This window comes from Sceloporus undulatus, chromosome 4 (genome assembly GCF_019175285.1).
Source record: "Sceloporus undulatus isolate JIND9_A2432 ecotype Alabama chromosome 4, SceUnd_v1.1, whole genome shotgun sequence".
Classification (NCBI taxonomy): domain Eukaryota; kingdom Metazoa; phylum Chordata; class Lepidosauria; order Squamata; family Phrynosomatidae; genus Sceloporus; species Sceloporus undulatus.
This window is the reverse complement of record NC_056525.1, coordinates 162,152,090-162,178,803: the sequence shown is the minus strand read 5'-3', so window position 1 is coordinate 162,178,803 and position 26,714 is coordinate 162,152,090. Positions and strand designations below refer to the sequence as shown.

The window sequence follows — 26,714 nt, the reverse complement described above, 5'->3', positions numbered from 1 at the left end:
AGCCCTAACATGTAATATTGTGAGATGAAAAGCTGATGGCTCAGTCCCATCAGATGTAATTTAAAAGTTGCTCATAACTGCTCTTGAGATCGCCTAGTCTGAAGCCAAATTCTTCAAAGTTTACAGCCAGAAAATAAAAGGAATACATCATTTTAGGAGGTGTCATCTTCTTGTCATGGAACTCCTTGATCTTTCTGGTTATAATCTCAGGCGAGATGTGTGTTTACAAGTAAACTTTGGATGAGAAGGGAAATTCTCCTCTCCAAGCATCATGTTACTATTCATTAAACCTGACTTCATAAAGGCATACTTGGCATCTTGTCTTTCTTATGGCACTATGCCACCACATTCACATATTTGCACTTTTAAAAAATAAATCACTAAAATATTCCCTGTTAATAGGAGATTGGTTCAATTTTTCCTCCATAGGCTCATTTCAACACTATTGAAAAATGACAAAAAAATAACATAAAATTGACTTTTTATAGGCTAGTGAAAACAGCAGCCATTTTCCTGATAAGTGTCATTTGTAACAAGGCAGTATCAAGAAAATCCACAGTGGCAGATTTGAAATCCATTTCCAGATCTCAGGTGTGTCCACTTGTAATGGGAAAAGTAGGCCGTTTATTTGGAGAGAGGCTCTTATAGTGTTAAGATGTTACAGATAAAGAAAAGAAAAATAGCCTCACTGCCTTCCAACAGCTACTTTGGAAGAGCAGCTTTTTTACTTTGTTTTGTTCACATTAATCTATACCTGGGCTTTCATCCCCTAAAATAATAGGTGGTGAAGGACAGCAGATTTATTTAATGCTCAAAAACAAGCTTTTTTAGTATTTATATTTACAGTAAACATCCATAGCACATTTTTATGTGCAATCTTTTGAGGCTTGAAAATTGGTACCGCAAGCATATAACTTTTCCTGATGCAATTTGTGTAAATTGCACAGAATCTTCACAGTGACAGTTCTGGCAGCCTAAAGGCTAGATCCTATGCAACTTTGTTCCAAAGGAAGCTCACCTGTGGCTGCATCCTTTATACAGATACCTAGGAGTGAACGAACTCAAGCTGGCCTTAACTACAACCCTTTGCCTTGGAAGTAAGAGGGACATACTACTAAGTAGCGATACAGTCCTGCCAGAATTTTCAGGGACAAGCGTTGAGACTTTTCTATTATCAGGGACAAAGACATTCTTTGTCTCCCTTCCTGTTCCCTCTGAGTTTCGTTGTAATCCTCAGAACAAGACAGCAATTGTAGGATGTGAGCTAGATCTGTTATTATTCAAGTAGATACAGATATGTCAGTGGAGTTCCACGTTTGCATTTCTTCATAGCTGCTCACCATCATCATTGTCTTAATCAACCTCACTTTCGAACTAATCAGAAAACAACACACAACAGGACTTAGCAAACCTGCCTGTTTAGAATTCCAAAAAAATAATATGTGGGTAGGATAGGTGAGAGAGGCAGTGTGCTGTCTTGGGACTCCTGAAGACTGGGGTTCGAATTCCCGCTCAGCCAGGGAAACCCACTAGGCAAGTCACACACTCTCAACCTTAGAGGAAGACAATGCCAACTCTTGTCAGGAAAACTCTATGATAGAATTTACATAACTTGAAGTCAACTTGAAGACACATAACAAAAAAGTGTAAGTGATGGTCATGGTGAACCAATGTTGTTTGTTTCTCTTTATACTATTCTGATTGTTTTATTCTTTTAAGAACCAACTTACTACTTTAGACTAATGAAGACTGCATTTGCCCTGCAGAAAAAATGACGTTTGCCACTACTTTAACTGCCATGCCTCAATGCTATGGATTTCTGGGTGTTGTAATTTGTTGTTGCACCAAAACCCTCTGACACAGAAGGCTAAATGTCTCACAAAACTACCATTCCCAGAATTCCATAGCACTGAGCTATGACAGTTAAAGTTGTGTCAAACTGTATTATTTCGGCAGTGTGTATGCATCCTAACAGTGTTGAGTAGTCAAAACACTCATCTGAGATCATCAGGGGAAGTGAGGAATGCAGACACAGTGAAAAATGCAACTGATTCATTGAGCAATTTTGAATTATACTTCCTGACATAGTGAAGTTGTGTTGGTTTCACACATTCAGGGCACAATAAGAAATACTCAGATACAACTTTTGAAGGAGAAACTGTTACCCCTTCTGTTACTGCTGCACTAGGGAAGCTGCTTCTCTAAGGCTCGTTTCTCATGCTGCTCTGGCAGAATTTGGATGAAGACATGAGAATGGTGCCCAAAGTATGATTTCTTGCCATGGAGGTTTTACCCAGAAGAGTAGGGATGGGAGAAGCAGCATTCATTTGAGCATAAGCTCCTAATATGATTTCTGTATCTTTGTTGGAGCAGTGTGTTTAGAAGCTATTGACAACGTATGTTTCCTCACTGCCACAGTAAGATGAAACAGTTTAAAGACTGGTAGTGTTCTCAAGTGGATATCATTTCATCTGCCAAGTTTAGTATTGCATGTCAGCAATTTTGGGAGAACAAGATTGTCTATGGAAGCACTTCTTAAATGTATCCACTTACTGAGAGCTTTTGGATTTTAATGTGACTGTTACTCTTGACTTTCAGTGTCCATTTGTACTACCTGTTTCCAAGCTTAGAGGAAGGAGGCTTGGCAACATACCGCACAGCCATCGTTCAGAATCAACATCTTGCTATGCTGGCTAAGGTACATATCTGTATATTAGCGTAATAATGTTTAGATCTCACTGTGAATCAGCTGTCATCATCTGGCTGCATGACAGATCCCAACTCAAGAGTATTCGAAACGTAGGCTCTAGTGTAATACCAAGATTCAGTTAAGCTTTGTATGTATGAAGAAGGCAAAAATTGAGGGTTTTGCCACTAAATGGCTATCTAGATGGTGATCAGTATGCTTTTGATGATGATGATGATGGTGGTGGCGGTGGTGATGATGACTTCTAATATTACAGGACTAAGGGGAAACATATGGAAGTCCCTTGTTCATACAGTGCGCCCGCGTCATACGCGTCTTTCAGCATACGCTGAAAGCTGCGCGGGGAGGAAGGGGTGGTGCATCCCATAGGGACTAATGGGGCACGTGCCCATAGTGTGCATGCCCGAGCCCTATTTATTTAAATTGGGCTCGAGCATACTCGTAATTTGCTTTACGCTGGGGAGTCCGGAACGGATCCCCGCGTAAAGCAAGGGCGCACTGTACTAAAAGTAGAAGGCAAAATGTGTAATTATGCTATAACTTCAAGTTTGGGTGGGGAGACGCATTCAAACGTTTTTTGTTTTTTTTAAATCTTGTACCAGTTGTCTGTGGGAAACTGGCAATTTTGCTCATTTTATACATCAAGAAATTCTGAAGCACCTTAAGAGGTTTACTTAGTACTTTCTGTCCACATTCCGTTGATGTTGCTTTTATAAATATTTTTGTGTCTCTCTACACTCCCACTTGAGTTACTAGAGATTTAGAAAGTGAAAAAATTCCCATCATTTCACCTCTGTGTCAGGAAAAGTTCTTCAAAATAAAATCTCTGCTGATCTGCTTGTAGGCAAAGTTATTCTCTGGATTTTGTCTGGTGGTCTCTATCTGTGAGAAGAGCAGACTCCATGAACAGCTCTCCCAGGCCCCTGTGACCTCTTCTCCAATGAATTTGGGACATGGTAGAGTAGATTTTGGGGAGAAGGAAAGAGATTGGTGTGCAGGAGGAGAAGAGAAAAAGGAGGTCTCATTGTGTAAAGGAACACCTTCTTGCACACAGTAGATATAGTCCTATATACATGTGATACTTGTGGCTCCTAGTAAATATGTTGCCTCTGTGTGTGTGTGTGTGTGTGTGTGTAAGAACCACAATGCAGAACATGGGGATTTTTTTTTAATCAGAGTTCCCAGAATACTGTAACTGGGGGAGCAGCTTACAAATTGTAATCCAAAAAAGTCACACTTTGCCAAGCCTTGGTATTATCCATGCATGCATACGCGCACACACCACTTGTGACAACTTTACCCAGGATTTTAAAAAAGCCATATGTGCACCAAAGCTTTTCCTATTCATTACTGAGACTCACAAAATCAAGTTCCAAAAGGTGGCAGTGGGGGGGGGGGGGTTGTAACATTGTAGTTGATGAAGTAGAAAGGTTTACAATCTGAGAAAATTTGGAGCCCTTTCCCATATATGCATGGAAGCACTTACAATCCTGAGCTCTGCCTGTAACCTGTAATTTTGTATGTTTTAATATGACTCCCACTAGCATTACTTCTAAGCACAACCATAAAGCAGAGCCTGCCTCATATTTAAACTACTGAAAGATTTACTGGTGTGCTAGATGCTACTGAAAACACAGAAGTGGCTTGCTTACTGCCCAAAGGGCTTACGATTGATCTTTCCATTTACTTTCCTTTAACCAGTGCCACTTACACTCCTGAAGATGCATAGTTCATTGATTTCCCGTTGTATTTCTTGGGGTCTTTGAAGTCCCTCTCTCTCCCTTCTAATTATCACAATACACCTTCTGCCCGCATGTCACTTCTCTTCCAAATGAAGCTGAACAAACTTTCAGGCTAGGGCCATCATTCTCTGGATGCTTTCCATGCATTTAATATAAAGCAAGCAAGCATGTGTTTTCTTACCACTTGGTCATCTGTATTTTTGTTCCTTCTTCAGATTTATATCCTCTGATTCAGTACTAAAAGCTCTCAGGGCAGTAGTGTTTCATACTCTCCTATAAATTAGGATTCACTCTTGTAACTCAAGCTGGTTTACCTCACAGTATTGCTTGCAGCATTATTGAAAGTTCTTGTCACTTTTGCATTGCTTTCTTTTTGGATTTTTAAAAAACAATATTGGAATCAGTTTTTTCTGGCTCTGTTGCAATACTTTTTCATAATCAAGGGCAGAATTCTGGAAAGTGTGGTCCATAAAGGTAACTTTTCCATTCTCTGTTGTTCATGTTAACTGCCCTCGAGTTGACCTCAACTCAAGGCAGCCCTGTGGATGAAACACCTCCAAGACTCCACATCTTCCACTGCTCTGCTTAAGTTTTGCAGATTCCTGCCAATGACCTTCCTAGCTGAGTCTAGCCATCTGGCTTATGACCTTCCTCTCTTTCTACTACCTTCAACCTTTTCCATCATCATTGTCTTTTCTGGTGTGTTGTGCCTTCTTATGATGTGGCCAAAGTATGACAGCCTCAGTCTGATCATCTTAGCTTCTAGGGGTATTTCAGGCTTAATCTTTGTTTGTCTTTCCATTTTGGCTGTCCACAGTATCATCAGCACTCTTCTCCAGCGCCACATCTCAAATGAGTTGATATTCTTTTTATCTGCTTTTTTCACTGTCCAGCTCTCTCAACCATATAAAGTGATTGGGAATACCATGGCTTGGGTGACTCTAACTGTAGTGCTCAATTGTATATCTTACTAATTGGGATCTTTTATAGCTCTTTCATGGCTGCCCATCCCATTCATACTCTTCTCCTTATCTCTTGACTACAGTCTCCATTCTGTTATTTGCTTTCTTTGTGCTGATCCTGCAAGTGAACAAACAGGAAACATGTGGCATGTGTATAATAATTAACCTGATTATTTCTATGCCAGAACTGTCAGTTAATGGTGGTAAGCCAAGTAACCATTGACCACATGCATTCACACATGGTTTTTGATTTGATATGATAATATCTTTGATTCGCTGGATAATGACAGTTTTTGCCTTGTAGTAACCTAACAAGAATACATATGTCAGTGACAGCCCAATAGAGGACAGTTTCGTAGATAAGGATTGCTTCCAAGTAGAAATAAAAGAATCAGTTAAAATTAACGGGGCCAAGCCAACTGGAGCAAAAAAAACCAACAAGCATTTTAACCAAAGGTTGAATTTACAAATTCAGATGTGTGCCTCAATTGATAGTAAACCAACTTCTAAACGAACGATAGCATTTGGCACACAATTTGGGATACCGAGGATCATTCTTAGGTATTTGGTTTGAACAACCTCAAATGAAGCAATATTACTAAAATTACAAAACTCTGAGCCGTACAAGAGTTGTGCTAGAACCTTGACAACAAAAACCCAAAGGACTGCAGGAATATACTGATATGGTAATATAGAAGTGGATCACAAACCTCAAAGGTAATATTGGACTAAGGCTTCAGTTTAACCTTTCTTTCATTTTGAACTTCCTTAAAGCAAATCAGAAGTTGGGGGGGGGGGCTTTTATTTATTTGTTTCTTTTATCTATTTTTCTGATTAAAAAAGGCAGCTAAAACTAATTTTCAATAAAAGCAACACAAAGGCAGTTAAAACATACAAACAAGTTTAAAATAGGGGAGGGGAGTGATCTTAGCTTCCCTTGATACGGATTTTCATAGCTTGAAGGTAGATACCCAGAAAACATTCCTTTACATCCTCAAAAAATGATGGGTATCTGGTGGTCCTCCAGATGTTGTTGGGCTGCAGCTCCTGTTGGCCTTAGCCAGAAATAGGCAGTGGCAAGAAATGAGGGAAGTTGCATCATCCTCTGACACACTATTCTTGTTCTAGTGGAAGAGTATGGCGGGGTACAGATCACCAAAAAGAGGCGGCTGGGAATCGCCTCTATTTTTCGTGTAGCCACCCCGCAGCAACCAAATTGCACAGCATGGTTGCGCGAAAAAAGGAGCGCTGAAAAGTGGCTACTTTTTGCGCTGCTGTAAGCAACTCGCAGCGTGCGAGCACATCACTGCCACGTGGCTCCATCTGAACACCGCACAGCAGGAACGTCATAGCTGTGCACGCCATCTGGATGGTGTCTCACAGCTATGGTGTCATGGTAACATGCTAGGGTTACAGGGCATGTACACGTGCCGCCCCGAGGCAAACCTAGCACGTTGCCATGACGCCACAAAGGGCCTGTCTGTACAGGGCCTATGATGCCCTGTACACATTCCTTGGTTAATCCATCAGCCTGTTTATGCATAAGCTTCTTAATGTTGCTGCGCTAGCATAAAACAATTGCCAGTTATGGGCAACGATGATAGACACTAGAGCCAATTTGCAGCCCCTGGGGCCTTCCATAGGCCATACAAACTGCTTACAACAACCCCTCACAAGTGGGTTTGCAAAACAAATTTCTCCTTTGAACAGTGCAGGAGGGCTCAGCTTGCTATTCAGAAAGTGAGTTGCCACTTTTGAGACCTTACAGGAGATTCAATTGATTCTGTCTTTTGGCCAGAAAGGAGGTGGCTTGGGCAGTGTGGATGAGTCAGGAGTCACAAAACCCATCTTGAGGGCCACATGAGACCTCAGGGATGCACTTTGCCACTCCTTCAGATGAACAAAAGTTACCAAAGGTCCAACTGTAGCTTTGATGTTTTTCTAGCAATCATTTCCTACCACTTCACCTAATGTTTTAGATCTGCTGCTGATGCCATATGCAGACCATCCTTCAGCTTCCTTTGACTCAAATCTGTTTTCCTTTTCTGCAAATGTCTTACATTCCCCTAAGAACTCTCAGGGGAAAGCAGACACCACCAGAACACTGGAGTGATGTTAGTGAGGGAGATAGCTAGAGGCCACAACCAAAGGGAGAGTGGAGCACGGACTGCATGGGGTGGCAGCAGGGGAGCTGAACATTGAGGCAGAGAGGGAAGATGAAAAAGCTGGATGATCTCCCTTTGAAGCCTTGCATGCATGTTTCAATCTCAGAGGAAAGGAAACAACCCTTCTTCCTTTTGGAGAGGAGGAGTCTATCATGTATAGCTTGTTATTTTTATGATCTGCAGGCAGCCATGTAGCTAATGAGGTTAGGGCAGGGTTGAAGGCATTGCCCCTCCAAAGGAGAATTCCATCACCCCCGCCATGAAATTTTACTTCCGTTTAGTAATCAGCTTACTAGCATTGCAGAAAATGAGATATTGAAAATCATTATATTTGTTGTGTTCACATTCCCTTGGTAATTTTGCCTGCTCCCCCCCCCCCCCCCTTTTTTTTTTTTTTTTTTTTTGGTTGCCTAAACTGTACTTCTAAATGCTCAATTAAAGTTTTTAAATACTGCAGTGCAAGAAATTTGGGGACCAAATGGTAATTTCATTGTGGGCACACAATTCTTGTTTGAGGGGGAAAGGTTGTTGTGTGCCTCCCAGCCATTTTCTAAGGTCGTAGGATTTTTGTGGAAAGATTTGTTCAAGATTTGTCATTGCCTTCCTCTGAGGCCGAAAGAGTGTGATTTGCCCAAGGTCACTCCATTGGGTTTCCATGGCTGAATGGGGATTTGAACTGTAGTCTCCCAGAGTCCTAGTCCTACTCTCAAACCACTATACCCCACATAACTCTGTAGCAATGCCCTTATTTTGCCCCTACTTTCCCTATAGATACACCACTGAGATTTGTGAATTCTCTCCTCGGTGCCATACTATTCTTTGATATCTCTCCATCAGCTAAGATGTTTATTTTACACACTGGACAACTAAGATTTTACTTTTAAGTGTAAAAGAAAATCAACAGCAAACCAGTGTGTGTGTGTGTGTGTGTGTGTGTGTGTGCGTGCACCTGTGTATGTCTGTGTAGTTACCAGATGTCATAAAATGTTTCTCAGTAAGGTATGCAAGTTGGAAGGTATGCCCTTTCTTGATTTTATTCTCTATAAATCTGCCCCAACATTTTAGTGGAAACAAATACTAATAACAGTCTTTCCACCCCTAAGTATAAAGGAAGGATAACACAATAATCAAGCCAAACCATGTGAAGCTTAACAAGTTAATTCAACCCAATGCAGATGTAGCTTATCTCCATCTGTAATTGCAGTAAAATTGAATAAGTGGATATTTCCCCCCCTGTTTATGTTGTGCAGTGCGTAGGTTTTCAACAAATATCCTATTAACAAATCACTCCTGATTTTCAACTGGAAATGAGCTTGTTTGTTTTTAAAGAAAAAATATCTCTCTAATGTTTTCATTCTGTACTCTTACCCACTATTTCTTGGGAATAAATGAGGAAATAAATGAAAGATCTAGTCGAGAACCCTAGACAGGATACTGATTTCTGAGGTGCACCCATTCCATTACATACTGTGAAAAATACAAAGAACTTCATCTATCTTCTTCCTCCTTGCCTTTAAAAACTCTTCAGTTTTCAAAGCCTATATAAAAGGGGGGAGTCTAATAACTCTGGAATGCATTTTCCATGCCAGAATTAGCATGCATAACATAATGCCTCTGATTTGAAACTTGAAGGAGATTAGCAAACAACCTAATGTGACTTGCGTTGCTTACATTTGGAAGCAAAGGAAAGCTAGGTGGAGCTGTGGAGTTATCTATACCAACCTTTCCCCCCTGCACTTCAAGGCATAGGTTGAATTTGCTGTGTGTTGTTTGTGTGGAGAGAAGTAAAATCATTAGGACCTATTTATGGAAGCAGTAGGGTGGTGTTTAAATTTTGCTTATTTCCCCATTTTTCTTATCCTTTCGTTTTCTTCTACTCCTTAATCTTGAGCAAAACAAAAATGCATTCTTTAACTAAATTTACTCCCTGCTTTTCCCTACATATCAGTTTTCCCCCTACAACTGAGAACTATATACTTGCCTGTGAACAATTGCTTGCAAATCAGGATCTAACCAAAGCTTTGAAAAGTTACTGCTTTACGTTGCAGCAAATACCATATGTGTGTCTATCCTCAAGTTCTGCAATTTCATGAGCTCCAGTCCCTTTCTCTCTCCTGAAACATTTTACTCCTTTCCTAGCAGTGCCCATGGTTTTACAACATCTGTGTTTCAGGGTAAGTTATAATTAGTGTAAACCAGATTCCCACGTAACTATGATAAGAGAATTCATCTCAACCATGGTTTCCAAGGGCATCACTGATAGAACCTGTGGTGGTATAACTGTAGTACCAAACCATACTGAGCTCTAAGGAACTATAAGGGTACACTGGATAACAAGGTTGGATTCTAGTTTGTAAATGGAACAGTCGTTTGAGGTGGCATGGGGAAGGAATTTCCACCCCTGTCTTCCATGATGGACTACATTAACATATTCCCAGCAAACTGGAAGTGTCTGGAAATCAATTCCAATTTTGATTTCAATTGATTTTGAAATCGTACTAGGAGGGGTGAATTAATCCAAATTTCTGCATTTTGGTGCATCTGTGCAATGGTTAAGTGAGTCCCTCCACCCCCCCTTTTTTTTGGCATCTGTGGATTCTGGAAGAGATTGGAGGGTACAAAAAATCCCAGTTTATGTAGCATGTGGCCTGCAGCCACACTTGTCCACCCTTCTTCTTTTGCAAATAGTCACCATCATGCTTCTGCTGGCCTAGTAGTGTGCATTCTTTTTCTACAAACCTTTTCCAAGGATAGGCTTCCTGTTCCTGTTCACTGACTGGTCTAAATTACAATAGTATTGAAAACAGCTGAATGCACATGCTTTTTACTGTGTAATCATGTATTCACTGAAAGCAAACTCCCTTCTATCCACCCTCTCTCTCCTTCATTCTTTGTGTGTATGTGTATCCTGAATGTGTGACTTGGCCTTGCAGTAGACAGACCATTCTCAAGTTAAACATTACACATGCTAGTTGAAATGTGAACCAGTGTGATATAGTAGTTTGAGCACTGGGCTATGACTCTGGAGACCCGATTTCAAATCCCCACTTAGCCATGGAAACCCACTGGGTGACCTTAAGCAAGTCACACACTCTCAGCCAAGAAAATCCTGCAATAAGTTCACCTTAGGGTTGCCATAAGTTAGAAACAACTTGAACGCTCACAACAACAATATTGAAATGGCCCATAGGAATAAATCATTAAGAACTGACTTGGGAATAGATGCTTGGTATCTATTCTGAGATGGTTTTGAGTTCAAAATCCAGCAACGTTTTTTAAAGACTTTTGCCAACATTCATGACCAGCACCAGCTGGAGTATCAAAGCTCATATTTTATCTACTTGTTTTTGGCATATTAATGTTCAAATACGTTTCTGTAGGCTTAATTTCAGTAGTCCTATCCCATTAAAATTCATATATCTGTGCCAACGTAGTTTATTGGTTTGACTGTGACTTTGGCCCCATTTGAGCATAAAAAACCACCAGGTGACCTTGGGCAAGTTGCACTCTCTCAACCCCAAAGGATGGCAGTGGAAAACCCTCTCTGAAGGAATTTTCCAAGAAAACCTTATGATAGGGTTGTCATAAGTAAAAAAATGACTTGGAGGCACACAGCAACAACAATCTGTAAACATTTCTATGAGGCCTATAAATGTTGGGCTCACACATACTGATTCCCTGCTTGTATGTGACATTCAAAGCATGGATCTTAAAAGTGCAGGTTGATATTTGAGCTGGTGAAATCCTGATTTACCGCTCACACAGAGTATATCTTTATATACTTGATATGGATTATATTTCAGTGAATGATTTCAGTGTCCATATCTAAGACATTTTAAAGACATTTAATCTTACCTCCTGAGAATAACATTTTCAGCATTAGAGTACTATGGGATTAATATTAACTGTACTTTAGTGCCCACTACATTCATCAAAATGTCATGCAAATTATAATAATTATGTGCAAGTAAATAGATCACTTGGCCACAGCTCTTCAGCTGTTTCCAGTTTGACCTTCAATGCAGAACAAATTGATAGCTACCCAAATGTGTAGACATCCCTAATAAAGTTATTATTTGTTTCTTCATAAGATATTGGGTTTTTTATGTGGGGCAGCTTTCATTTTACAAATACTGTCTTGGTATTTTGTAGAAGTTGGAGTTGGATCGATTTATGCTTTATGCTCATGGACCTGATCTTTGCAGAGAATCAGATCTACGCCATGCAATGGCCAACTGCTTTGAAGCACTGATCGGTAAGACATCTGTGCTGTGGGTGTTCTGGCGTTAATGCATGTATTTTGTCCACATTAATTCATTAATTCACATTAATTCACTTCATAGATATGCACTTCAGTTCCTAGTATTCACTACCATAAGATTTTGAATACGTATGTGATTCCCCCCCCCCACCTGCTTGCCTGTCTGATTTTGACAGCAAGTTGATTAGCCTGCACCGGAGCCTGGAAAATTATGTTTAGATGGTACCTTCTAGTGTCAAACCAACATAACCAATGACCATGCTGGCTGGGGATTATAAGAGTTGTAGTCTGAAAAAGATAACTTTCCAAGACTCTGGAATAGTCTTAATAACTTGAGATTGATATTTCCTTCACCATTATCTGTTTATGACTGGCTCTTAAACATGATAGCAAGATGGCATCCCTCTGTTTAAGAGTAAGACAAGGAATAAGTTTTGCAGCCAATGCTCCATCCTCATTCCTTCATTCAGGCTCCATGAACAGGTCTTCCTTTTTGAATCCTGGTTTGTTAACTGGCATTTAGCTATTTTCCCAATTTGGACATAAATGGGGAAAAGCCAAGGTATAAAGCTCTGAAGATGAGGGAGGAACCCCAAGGACACCCCTTTTCAGGCTGCGGGGAAGCAGCCTTTTTGCCGCTTCCCCGCGGCCTGAAAAAGTGGCGGATCGGGGCCTCGGGGCTGCCGCTGTGGCAGCTGAGGCCCTGATCTGTCAGGGAAAGGGGCAGGTGCAGGTCGCCCCAAAGGGGCGGTCTGTACACCACCTAAGACAGGCGAGATTATTGGAAATTTCACCCTTGATCTGATCCAGTAAGGCAAACCTTTGGTTCTTTAACTGTATCAGTTCTCTGCTACATGAGCATGTATTGAACTGTAGTTGATCACAGCTCTGGAATTGTATGGAGTCAGTTTTCATGGTGCTCAGAAAATGTTTAAATTACTGGTAGGAATTCTTACCAAATGTAGGCTTTAGTACTATTCATTTAGGTATGAATTCTGCTTGCAGTTTATTCAGTGTAATAACTGGTATTTTTATAGTGCTTTGGTAGGAATTCTTACCAAATTTTTTAGGATTTTTTTTTTAGGATATAGTCCTATTCATTTAGGCATGAACTCTGCTTGCAGTCCTTTATTCAGTGTAATAACTGGTGTTTTTATAGTGCTTTGAAAACAAAGTGTTGTACAGAATTAAATAGGCCATGTCTGCAGACTGACATTCTCATCTACAAAGAAAAATGGGGAAGGAGACAGAACACAAGAGGAAGGGAATTGGAAGAGAATGAGCTAATGGGTAAAGGCCAGAGAATAATGAATGTGTCTTCCAAAAGCCATTTAAAAATGAAAAGCTGTTGTAATGTTAAGAGACATGGCATTTCAAAGATTTTGGTAATAATCCAACTCTGAACTTCTGTTAGCAAAACAGCAGAGTCCAATGGGAGCAGGAGGGGGAGCTCTTCTCTTCCCAAGCTCTCAGTCTCTCGGACCAAGAGAGCCTAAAAGATGCACCTACCTCCTCAGCTCTCCCCATGGTTGTAGGGATGCATGAAAGAGCCACCACTGCTATCTTTTCAAGCAGGCACTACTAAAGGCCGAGAGCAAAGTCATGGCAGACAAAGGTAGCACACTGACCTATATATAAATTGACCCAAATTTTTAGGGAGTTGATTTTTTTTTTTTTGGCACAATTTTTTCAACTATGGTAATATGGATTGGTTATGTGGTTTACCTTGTAAACCTTTGAGAGATATTGTCAATCATTTCCTTTCTAATGCTATGAAAATTTGATGTAGGATTCTTTCATACCACATTATAGCATTAGCATTCCGCTTTATTTAATGTGGCAACATCCTATGGAATTCTGAGATTGGCAATTTAGGGAGGAGTATTTTGAATTCTTTGCCAGAGAGCTTTCATATCTCACCAAACTACATGCACCACGCTCTGACAAGAAAGGCAACCAGTTTCTTCCTCACAGTTACCTTTCTTGGGTAATCCTTACTGATATCAACAAGTTTAAATGTAAAGTGTGGAAAAAGAGATGTCATAAATGTGATCTTTACAGTAATTATTATCCTAATTTAGGATTGCAGTTCCAAGAACAATTTGGTTCTGTTGATATTTCATGGAAGCAGAAACATCAGATTAATCTTTTTTTTACAGCACTTCCAGGTACAAAAGTGCAGCCATTACCGCAGCTGAGTATTTTTTGAAAAATATCAGTCAAATACCAAGAATTCTATGAAGTGTTGAGCTTTCAACCTTTGTTCTCCTATGCTATATTTGTCTTCTGGCAAACTAGTGGAACTTTAAAATGTTTGAGGAAAAGATTTGGGAGATGAGATTGAAAATAGTTTTTGAGATACAATGCGCCCTTTTTTTACGCGGGGATCCGTTCCAGACCCACCCACCCCCGTGTAAAAAAAAATGCTTGAGCCCCATTGAAAGTAATGGGGCTTGTGTATGTGGCGGTGGTGCGGCAGCGTGCACCCCATTAATCTAAATGGGATGCATCACCACTTATGCCCCATGTGCTCCCACGTGGCTTTCAGCGTATGCTGAAAGCTGCATATAGTGCATCCGCATATGACACGGCGCACTGTACTATATAGTCTCAGTCTCCATTAAAATAATCTACAGCACTATATAAATAAAGTATAATAATAATAATAATAATAATAATAATAATAATAATAATATTCATCACAGCTGGTATCTGTGAAGGTGATGATATGGCATTGCCAAAATCTCTCAAACTCTTTCACTCCTTTTCACTGTGAGTCACCACTTATGTGAAGGTGAGACTCACTCACCCAACTATTGGCAGCACAATGGGTCTTTTTATCCCACTGCTGCCACCAATATGTGACAACAATCTCCCTAGTTGCCACCAAATTGAATGACGAGACCCCCGAACTCAGATCCTTCACTTGAGTGACTCCCACACTTTTCCTTTACCTCTGGGCCACTCTATAGGATGACAGGACACTCACTATTTTGAGTGTTCTGAGCAATAAAATTATTAATAATCCCTGGTAGTGTTTGGCTTATAGTTTCTTATAATATCTAAAATGACCACACGCTAAACCAAAACAAAAGAAAACTTCATTTACAAGATGGTTGATTACCGTATCTCTCTACTGCTGGATTCAGAGTTGATACGGTGTTTATGTGCTTAAACGGTTACAGTTTCAGATATGACATTTGACTATACTCAGTACTTTAAAACTTTATTGCTACCTTATGCCTTTTCCAGTCATACCAATTAACTTTCCACACTTGACTTCTTTTTAGGCCAATCTGGGTACTCAAAACCCAATTTAATTCAAGTGGATTCCATTGATATGGACCTGTTATTCTTGGTACTTATATACACCTGTGGTGGTTTTGTCCACAGGTGGAAGATTTCTAGACTTACATTTTTGTACTTCCCAAGTCTCTTCTTCACTGTTCGCTAGTGAAGATTCTTGGGTGCATCGTGTGTGTGTGCATACAACATCACTTTTAGATCTTGCTGAAGACTGGAAATCGATGTTTAATATATCTTTGCACAGTTAGACAGGTTATGGAATTTTCCTCCAAATATACAAATGCCTGAAAATTTTCACTGTTTGCCCTCCATTTTCTGAATCTTGTTCTGGTACTATTTGCCTGGTACAGTACAATAAGTCATGTCTAAAGCTTTGAAATGATGTGCTGTCTTCTTACTTTTGGATTGATTGATAGATTGTGTAATTTCTCTTTATTTTCATTTTGAATTTAGATTATCATCCACAACTTTTTCTGTTTTTCCTCTTTATTTTTATGTAATATTATTTATTCTTCTGTTATCTAAATAAAACACATTTACTGATTTTTTCAAAGAACTAACATTTGTAGGGTTCCCTAATCATCATGAAAGGAGCAAGAAAATAGAAAGAAATTATGGGTGGAGACTGTGGAGACATAAGCTAACAGAATACATTTAAATTAGCTTCCATATGTGGGCTTCATTGTGGGGCAGTGAGGAGAGGAGAACCATGGGTAAAATGAGAAAACAAATTAAAATTATTATTACTGTTATTTTTTTAATGTATCTTTATTAGTTTTGTCAACAATATCACTATCAATTACAGGCTAACCAAAATATAACCAATAACAAATAAACAATTTTAAACATTCCAAATCTTTGATGTTTGTTTCTTCTACTTTAGCTTCCTGTCTTCTTTAAAGAATAAAACATTCTTGGCGTTGCTTTCTTGAATTTCATCTGGTTCTTGCCTCAGAATAATACACAATTTTACCATATTTCTATTTCTATTTTTAATCCCCACCTAAAAAAGACTTCAATATCAACACTAATAACGCTAACTTAAATTGCGTATTGCTCTTTGAATCCTCCAAGAATATCTGTTTAAATAACCGTGTTTTTCCAAAAGGGACACATTATCAGTTCCCACATATCCCCATAGCTTAATACTTAACTTAATCGTTCCATCTTATCAGGTTTGTATCTAGACCCCACCTTGCTTGAAGGAATACCATCACTTGTGTCCATTCCTTATCCATTTTTCCTTTCTTTTTATCGCTCAACTTATACGTGAGCAAATCCATTTGTCTAATATTTATTAATTTCCTTAACCATTCCTCTATCTGTAACTCGTTTTCATCCTTCCAATGTTTAGCTACCACTAATCTTGCCAAGGTTACCATATAAAGAAGGATTTTCCATACCTTTTTTTCTTCCTCTGGGTTTAGAAAATAGGTCATATTTAAAAGATAGATTTCAGGTTTTTTCTTAAAACTGATTCCTAGCATTTTTTGTGCTGCCTCATGGACTTCATTCCAATATTTCTTAATTTTGTCACAACTCCACCACATGTGGACTGTTGTACCCTTCTCCTTATGGCACCTCCAGCAGTTATCTGATTCCTTATTGAACATTTTTTTGAGTCTAGCTGGAGTGTAATACCACCTGTTGCTAATTTTTAGATAATTTTCTTTTAACTCCTGGCTACATGTAAACATATATTTGTTCTTTTCCAGGCTAGCTCCCATGCATCTATAGGAATTCCTCTTCCCAAATCCTTAGCCCAGTCTATCATAAACTGCTTAACCAGTTCTTTTTCATATTCCAATTCCCTAAATAGTTTGTAGTATTTAGAAATCTTTTTTCCAGAGTCGTCGAAAATAATTTTGTCTAATTCCGTTTGCTTTAACTCAATTCCTGGTTTCTTGCTATCCTCTAAAAATCTTCTTTTTATCTGAAGATATGTATACCAATTAATCTCATTTCCTTCACCTATTATTTCTTCTCTGGATTTTATTAGCAAATTTGCAGTTTGCGAAGGTTTTATTAAGTCCTCATATCTTAACCACTTTGTCCCTGTGTCCCATCTATTTGCATATGCCTCCTGGGGGGATACCCACCCTGGAAATTTTAGGTAGAATTTATCTTTAATGATCTTCCAGGTCTCCATTAGTGCCTTCCTAAAGGGGTTGTTAGTGAAGTCCTTATGGATATCCGCTTTCCTGTACCATAGGTAGCCGTGCCAGCCGAACCGCAAATTCTCCCGCTCTAAATTTAATGCATATTTATCCTCTAATTTTATCCAGTCCTCCAACCATGTCATTGTGCAAGCCCAACGATATGTTTTGAAATCTGGTAGGGCATAGCCTCCTCTTTCCTTTCTTTCCTTTAAGTTATTCCATCTAATTCTTGCTTTGCCCCCCTTCCATAAAAATCTTCTCATATCCCTATTCCATTGTTCCATTATCTTATTATTAATATTAATTGGGAGATTAGAAAACAAAAAGGTTAATTTCGGGAGTATCATCATCTTAATTGCATTTATTCTACCTAGAATAGACATTTTTATTTTTGCCCAACCTTCCATCTTTTTTTTTACTTCACTCCATACCGCCTTATAATTATTTTCAAATAAATTTGTGTTATTGCTAGAGATAATTATACCTAAATATCTCACTTTGTTCGTTATATCACATCCCGTTTTCCCCTTTAGAGCTTTCTTCTCTTTCTCTCTTAGATTTTTAGTTATCATTACCGATTTTCCTTTATTTATTTTGAATCCTGATAATTTCCCAAATAAATTCAGTTCAGCCCATAATGCTTCGATATTTTTTAGCGGGTCCTCCACCATTAATACTAGATCATCCGCGAATGCTTGCAGCTTATATTCTGTACCTTTCACTGTCAGTCCCTTGATTTTTTGATTCTTCCTGATATTATTTAATAGAAATTGTAATAAAAATATAAATAATAGTGGGGACAGAGGACAACCTTGTCTTGTCCCCCTCTCCAGGTCGAATTCTTGAGATAATTCACCATTTATGACTATTCGTGCCGATTGTCTCTTATATATCTCTTCTATGCTTTTAAGAAATTTATCCCCTGTATCCATTGTTTTGAGTAATTTCAACATAAATTTCCAACTAACACAGTCAAAGGCTTTTTCAGCGTCAACAAAAATTATTGCCGCCTTCTTCTCGTTATGTCTATTATAATAATCCATCGCATTTATTATAGTTCTTATATTATTATAGTTCTTATATATTTTTTAAAGAGCTGTCAGCTTTAAAACATAGGGAAGGGGTTGAGCATGAGGAATGGTAAAGCCAGACAGAAGTGTATTGGAGTAACCAAGTCTAGGTAGGATGAGAGACCTAAGCAATATTTTGTAGCAGCAAGGGAAAGGAAAGAATACTGAGAGATATTGAAATACTGGGATCAATGAGATTTAATTACAGCCAAAAAAATTTTAATATAAATAAGAAAGAAAGAAAGAAAGAAAGAAAGAAAGAAAGAAAAGGAATTTGAGTCAACAAGAGTTTCCAAATTGCAAACATGTCAATAGAGATACAGAAAATCTCCCTACCGATAGGAAAGGAGAGGAAATAAAGGACACAACAAGAATCTAAAAAAATAAATAAAAAGAAATAGAAAATTGATTTTATATCAGTTCATTTTCCATTTTTTTTAAAAAAATAACATAAGATCTAAAAGACTTGCAGAAATCTGAACTGAGAGATACACTTGGAGTTAACATCATGAACATTACAATGAACATTAAAATAATGAATTAGGGCGTACAATAGTTAATATGTCAAGCATTAATAAGGAAGGTTATGGCTGGAGGGCCCCCCCCATCCACCCAGGAAGAATAAAAAGAGATAAGAACATGAATGTATGGAATGATAGCAGAAGGAGGGAAAGTAGTAATAGACTCTCTGATTAGAAAGGTGGAACATTTAAAAAGGCAGGAACTAAACAGTAAAACCACAACCAAATATGATATTAATAAAAGGAAGAATGAAGTGATCAGAAATCCAAAAAGCATATGAAAGATCACCAAAGAAAACAATAAAATAATGGTCATAAGACTTGGTATCCACTGGGGTTAGGTTCCAGGGCCCCCCCGGATACCAAAATCTGTGGATACTTAGGTTCCATTAAATACAATGGCATAGTAAAATGGTGTCCCTTATCTAAAATGGTTTCAAAATCAAGGTTTGTGTGTGTGTGTGTGTGTGTGTGTATACATACACACACACACACACGCATGAGTAGTTGAATCTGTGGATAAAGAATCCATGGATACAGAGGGCTGACTGTAAAATAAGGAGCAGTTTCAATAGAATTGCCTGAGTAAAACAGATTAGAAGAAGAATTTGAAAAAACAAACTACTAAAAAGAGGAAGGAGTTATACAAGCTGCTGGACATGAGGTGGGGCTTGGAAGGCAAGGTATATACTAAAAACTCCCATTGTAGCACTGGAATATAAATAGGGAAAAAAGAAAGCAAGAGCTATAATTCAATATTGGACAGAGAAAAAGAAACAGACCTTAGGGACAACAAATGGCAGACAAGCAGAGATTAAAAGGGATTCATTTTGTGATATCTCCCCCTGCCCCACAACTAAAACAAAAAGAAATAGATGAGGGGAGAAACACCCCTCATGTATTGGCCAAGGGAAATGGGAAAAACAAAATTTTCTGGATGAAAGAGCAACAGGAGCAACAGCACCTAATGGGAAAATCCATGTTTCAATAAGTGCAAAACAAGAAAAACGATAAGAGATAGAGAGATCATTAAGTACAACAGCTTTATTAACTGCCAACTGACAGTTTAATAAAGCAAAAGAAATGAAAGATGCAGCACAAAAAATGGGAGCTAGATCAACATAGCAATGTTGTGAAGGGTCAAGATGATTCCTAGCAAGTAAAAGGAAAATTCAAGGCATGAATTCCCCATGAAACACCAGAATGGGGGGAAATACCATTCTCCAAAAAAAGGGAAAAAAAAAAAAAAAGTTTAAAGGGGGGGGAGGGGGGGGGGGGGGGGGGGGGAGGAGAACATTAAAACTGATGAAGATTAGTTCATAAATCATGCATCAGCATAGATGGGCAATCAAGAACTCTTATTAAATCCCAACCCTGAAAGACAAAATTTATCTCTAATGGTTGCAATGGCAGAGTGGCACTGAACAGGTATCTCTGGCATCAGTGAACAAAAGCAGGGCATCCATTTTTCTTTTTCTTTTACTCCTCTTTACCCTTGTGGACTGCACCTATTCCTTTTTTCCAAATCCCAAATATTGTCCCCCCTTCTGCAACTGGGTAGGGTGACCATGCCACCCGAAGGGTTTCTGGGGGATGTTTTCCCTGGGGGTGTCCCCCCCCCCCCCCCCCCCCCGTAATAGTATGGGGGAGTTTAAAGGCTGCACAAAAGGCCTTTGTGAGCTGCATGAACTCTGTGGAAGTACGGTTCCCAATTGCTGCTCTATAGGATCCTGAGTCTCAGATGATATCAAAAAGCAGTGGAATAATATGATTTATACCTTTAGTCAAAATAACTAAAATAACAAAATTATTATTATTAGTCTGAAATAATAATGGTAGCAGCAATGTTGTGCTTCTGCCTCCATCATGTCCTGGACCTCTGCTTTTTCTCCCCAAGTTTTAGGCCTTGTATTAAATCAGACCAATTGGCCCATCTGTCGTTATCTGTAACTCCAGTTTTTATTTCCTAGTCTTACATGGATCTCCCTGGTGTTCCTTGGGGGGGGGGGGGTGTCTCCCATCCAAATATTAACCAAGCCAAACTCTGCTTAATTTCTGAATGAAAGGAGATCAAGCATGCTTACAGTGGTATGATGAGGATTTTCTATGCCAATGATAACCAGGATTCATTTGGTTGTTTTTGTTTTTTAAATAAGAGCCCTGTAATCTACCTGCCAGAAACATGTAGAAGGCCCACAACAAGCAGATGTACATGAAAAGGCCTTCTTTCTGCAAATACCCATGCTGTTAAGATGGATACAGTACTGGAAGTGGAATAGGGAAGAACCTATCACTTCCATGGATGTGGTACCAATCCCTGTTCCCATGTTGCATTTATTAATTTTAAATAAATTTTGAATAGGGCTTTAGGGCTTTAAATAATGTTTGAATGGTGCTTTATAATCTTTAGGATTGTAGATTTATAAACTCAATAATTTGTTTTAGGTATCAGAACATACTACAGTCCACAATCTTACCAGTCCTAGCTACACAGACTTCTTTAAATATACATACATATGTGCCTTCACATCACCTGTCGTCTTATGGCGATCACGATAATTTCAAAGGGTTTTTTGGACAAGGAATACCTGGAGGTGGTTTTTCCAGTTCATTCCTCTGAAATGTAAGTGTATAATTTCAGATGGAGGAAGAGTGATTCTGTTGCTATTGTTATGCAATCAAGAGTTGGAAAATCTACTGTAAATCACCCCAAGATCTACAATCAGTTAAGATCCATAGACGGGAAAAGTTACCTTTTTTCCTACTGCTACTTAGAGAATCTCAGAATTGTAGTCCCCCAAAATACTTTCCCCAAACTCTGTGCCTGCCCAGTCCTGTTCTGTTGTGTCTCTTGGTAGTCTAACTTCTCTTGACTTATGTAATGGGATACAAGTGGGGAGATTTCCATACATAGAATTGACAGTGGTGAAGGGACAGAAAAGAGAAGAATGCAGGGCAAGAGGGAGATAGAAGAGCTTGGTCAAAATCAGGCTGGGTACATGATAGAATATCTTCAGTTTCACTCTCCTGGGTTTTGTATTGCCTTAGAATTTTTATTTTTTATTTTTTTGCTTTTTACAAGGTAACGGTTATATGGATTCTGCCTTGGGCTATAATGTGTTTCATCAGATCAAGATAAGGAGGGAAAGCCATCCTTTTTAACTCTGCTCTGCTGCTTTCCAAATGCTTTGATGTTTAATGTTAAAAAGGAAACTTGGGTAGCAGGGGGGGAGAGATGAGCAAAATATATGTATCTGCTGTGTTGTTCAAATGCTCCCACTTTTCAGATGAGGTGATAAGGACAGGACTGGTTTGTTTGGTTTCTGCCCCCCCCCCCCCCCCCCCAGTATTTGGCCTAGGCTATTGGCCTACAAGATCAGATCATTTTCATGGGGATGGGTGTCTTTCGTTTCCTTTATGTAACAGGATAAATAGGAAAAACAAGCTGGCTCATGAAAATAGTAACAATGAGGCTCAGTTGTGTTTATTCTTTGTTCAGGGTTCCATGGCAGCTAGGGGACTTTGGTTATCTTGGAGATGTCGTGGCCAATCTGTTCAACAAGGGTGCCACAAATCATTTCCTGAGAATGCCATGGAGCCCATCTAGTGCACCCTGCAGTAATTCCCAAACTTGTATGCCCAGATGTTGATGAACCATAACTCCCAGAACTCCAAATGTATCTGAGGAAGTAGACTCAAGTCTACAAAAGCTCGTGTTGCAAATTTATTTATTTCAGTTTGTCTCAAAGGTGCTACAAGAACTCTCTACATCCCAGAACTCTTGATCATCAGACATGCTGGTTGGGGCTTATGAGAAGTGAACTGCAATAACATCTGCAGATCCAAGCTTAGAAAGCATTGCTATGGGTTTATGGTCCCCACAATGCTCTGGTTTTGCCTGTAGCCTAACCTATTTAACAGGGTAACAGTCCACAGTGCAATGCAATAAAAACTACAAGGAGTGGAACTAGTGGAACATAAAATACTGCCTTATCTTATACAAACTATGGGCCCAAACAGACAAGCCAAAATAAAGATGTTTCGGATGACTTTGGAGGTGTGCTGTTTAAATGATAAATGCATCTTAAGAGGCCAGAAGCTGCACCAAAGCTGCACTCCAGTCCTTAGGACTGGAGTGTGGCTTTGGCATGGTTTCTGGCCTCTTAGAACGCATGCAGCATTTAAATAGCATACCCCCAAAGTGACCCAAAGCAGTTTTATTTTGGCCTGTCTGTTTGGGCCCTATAAGTCCATCTAAGCCACAGTTATCTATGCTGTCAGGAACTCTCCATGGTTTCAGGCAGAATTCTTTTCCATCAGTTGCTACAAGATCCTTTTAACTTAGGAGTGGGCAAAGCACAGGCCACATGCAGATCCTAGCAAAGTTCACAGTCATCATCCTCCAACCCCTGATAAAAGACTCCAAATTGTATCCTCCCCCAGCCACTCGGGGATACACAATTCACAATTTACATACTATTCCACCCTAGGCCTGATTTAAGCTTTCCAACACCCTTTTTTTTTTAGAAACCAGAAGTGACACGTCTGAGAAGCGCAGTTTGTGATGTAGGGACAAATTAATCCAAGGTGTTGGACAGAGTGCAATCCTTAAGGGTCTGGAGGAAGATCAGGAAACCCTCAGAGAGATCCCTTCTCTGTTTTAATTGGAGATGCCAGGGTTGTGCTTAAGCATGGGTGCTGCACCACTGCGTTACAGCTGTGTTACTTAATCATATCCAATTCTTGAAAGGAATGGGGGCTGAATGCTGCCCGAGTCGCAGTTTATTCACTGGTTTATTAAGTGCTTCATTTTCTACCTCCCCTGACAGAATGAATCTTAGGGTGCTACAGAATGCCAGGTTGGATGTTACAACAACAACAAAACCACACAAACAAACACACACAGAGGTCCTTACATGCTCACCAGGAGACATTGCACATTTTTCTTATAATGTCTGAGCATGATTCATTTCTCCCTTTCAGACATGAGAGAGGACATACAGTGCTTCCTTGTTGTTTGAAAACATTTTTATGGTTCATAGGCAGCATCTGCACAGCAGAAATAATCCAGTTTGTTGCCATTTTAACGTTGATGGTTCGATGTTATGGGATTCTGGGAATTGTAGTTTTGTAAGACCTTTTTGCCTTTTCTTTCAGAGAGTTCTGGTGCCACATCATACTGCAGTTTCCAAGTTCCAATGGCATTGAGCTATGGTAGTTAATGTGATGTCACATTGGATTGTTTCTGCAGTGTAGCTGCAGCTATAAACTTTGGATATTTTTTTTCTGATCTTCTTATTTCATTTATATATTGTAGCTATAAATATGGATTGGTAGGAGATAATGCCAGTTTGAGCTGTGTTATCCAAAACATATGCAAGCAAGTCACTGGAAATAAGAGTGCTAATATTTTTATTGCAGCTTGGAATTCAGGTCAAGCATTTGGCCTTGTTTGGATTATTTTAAAAGGAGGATAGGCACAAGTGGACTCATAAGAAGGCAATAAAGATGATTTCAGGTGGCAATGTTAAAGATGCTTACTAGGGAATAATATATTTATCACTGTATAGTTCTGAGTAAACATGAATGAAATTGTACCTTAAACAGTTGAAGTTTAAGCTATCTAATCCACAGGGTTTTGTCTTGAGGACACACTTCTTTAAGCCTGTGATTAAGATAATGTGCTACCATTGCAGAGAATGAAAAATTGGGAGGGGGGGATTAAGATAATGTGTTACCATCGCAGAGAATGAAAAATGGGGGAGGGGATCGAAGTGATCTGTTCTTGTAATAGGAATCCCTCCTACACTTTTAATAAAAAGTGCAGAGCCAGTGTGGTGTAGTGGTTTGAGTGTTGGACTATGACTCTGGAGACAGGGTTCAAATCCCCACTTAGCCATGAAACCACTAAGTGACCCTGGGCAAGTCACATTCTCTCAGCCTCAAAGGATGGTAGTGGCAAACCCCTTCTGAAGAACTTTGCCAAGATTACCCCATTATAGATTGGCACAAATCAGAAATGACGTGAAGGCACACAACAACAACAACAACAACAACAAGCCTATGGCAGAATTATGTCTACTCATGGTCTCTGGCACCATTCCTTTCTCCCCTGTGCATGCTCACACCGGTGTAAAACAGCCTCTGTGCATACAGACTTAAACACAGAAGCATATGGGGCAGGATTTGTGTCTACAAATGAATCCATTTTGACTCCCTCCTTTCATATGGAAAGAGGATACTGAGTGAATATTGGGTCCCCACATGTTGGGCTACAGCAATCATAGTCCCCAGTAACCAGTCATTCTGGCTAGATTATGATAGGAGTTGAAATCCAACATCATCCAGGGACCTGAGCTTAGGAACGGCCAATCTCACCATAGATACGCCTAACAGTTCCTTCAGTCCTTTGAAAAGCTACTTATCTTGGAATTTTAAAGATATCAGTATTTATGTTTACTGAATGATGGATAGGCTAAAATAGGCATTCTCTGGGCTACAATGTGCCTGGACAGCATACAGAATCAATAATCCACTGGCAGAGCATAGAAAAAGATACAAAGATGCAGCGGTAAGCTTTCAGCTTTCATACAACATGGAAAAAAGTGAGGCAGGCATTGGCCATGTTTTGCTTCAAAAGACTGGACTATGTAGATGACAGAAGGAGTAGTAATGCACTAGCCCTCCTGAGTGGTAGAAAATAATTAAAGAGGTGCGTCGGAGCAAAGGAAATACAGTCATGCCTCCATATTTGCGGGTTTGATATTTGCGGATTTGATTATTCACGGATTTCATTAATATGTTCTCTCTAGGACTGTCTAGGTCCTCCAGTGCAACTCTGTGGTCAACTTTAATTAAAAGTTTCACTGAAAGACCATTTGTAGCTACTCCAGTGCCATTCTATGGTCAGTGTATGTTGGACATTGACCACAGAATTGCACTGGAGGACCTAGAGCAGGGGTTGGCAACTCCCGGCCTACAGGCCGGATGCGGCTCGCGGAGGCGGCAGGACTGGCCCCAGCCCGGTCCTGCCACCGACTCCTCCTCCTCCTGGGCCACGTGGCCGTGCTGCCCTCCTCCTCCACCGCGTGGAGGAGGAAGAGGAGGGCCGCGTGGCCTGGAGCAGAGGAGGCAAAGAGGGAAGCCCTGCGCCGCCCTCCCTGCGCTGCCCTCCCTACCTCCCCGCGCGGGCCTGTGCCGCCCACCTCCTTCTCCTCTGCCTCCTCCACCCTGCCCCCAGGCTGCGTGGTGCATGGAGGAGGGGGGAGGAGAAGAAGGAAGAGAAGGAAGAGGAGGAGGGGGAGGAGAAGAAAGAGGAGGAGGAAGAGGAGGAGGGGAGGAGAAGGAGGAGGGAGGAGGAAGAGGAGGAGGGGGAGGAGGAGAAGAAAGAAGAGGAGGAAGAGGAGGAGGGGGGAGCAGAAGGAGGAGGAAGAAGAGGAGGAGGGGGAGCAGAAGGAGGAGCAAGAGAAGGAGGGGGAACAGAAGGGGGAGGAGGAAAAGGAGGAAGGAAGAGGTGGTGAGTGACCAGAGGCCTCAAGGTTTTTAAATTTTTTATTTTGGGTTCTTTTAATGCTAACAAGTCTCCCTTGTTTTGACAGTGATAGTGTGATGATGATGATGATGATGATGATGATGATGATGATGATGATGATATGAGTCCGCTTGAGAGGCATGCAGGCACTGTTTTTAAGCCAAGAGAGTGTCACCTTCCAAAGTGTGTTTTGGGTGCTTTTAATGCTAACAAGTCTCCCTTGTTTTGACAATGATAGTGTGATGATGATGATGATGATGATGATGATGATGATGATGATGATGATGATG

General features: G+C 39.9%; 1 protein-coding gene across 1 annotated transcript in view; it reads left to right on the top strand.

Annotated features, from left to right (window-relative positions):
• Positions 1–26,714, top strand: part of DROSHA (drosha ribonuclease III) — a 118,099-nt gene that overhangs the window by 54,110 nt on the left and 37,275 nt on the right. Inside the window, 2 exon segments of the mRNA XM_042461782.1 lie at positions 2,599–2,698; positions 11,729–11,831. Of these exon segments, the coding sequence (XP_042317716.1) occupies positions 2,599–2,698; positions 11,729–11,831 (203 nt within the window).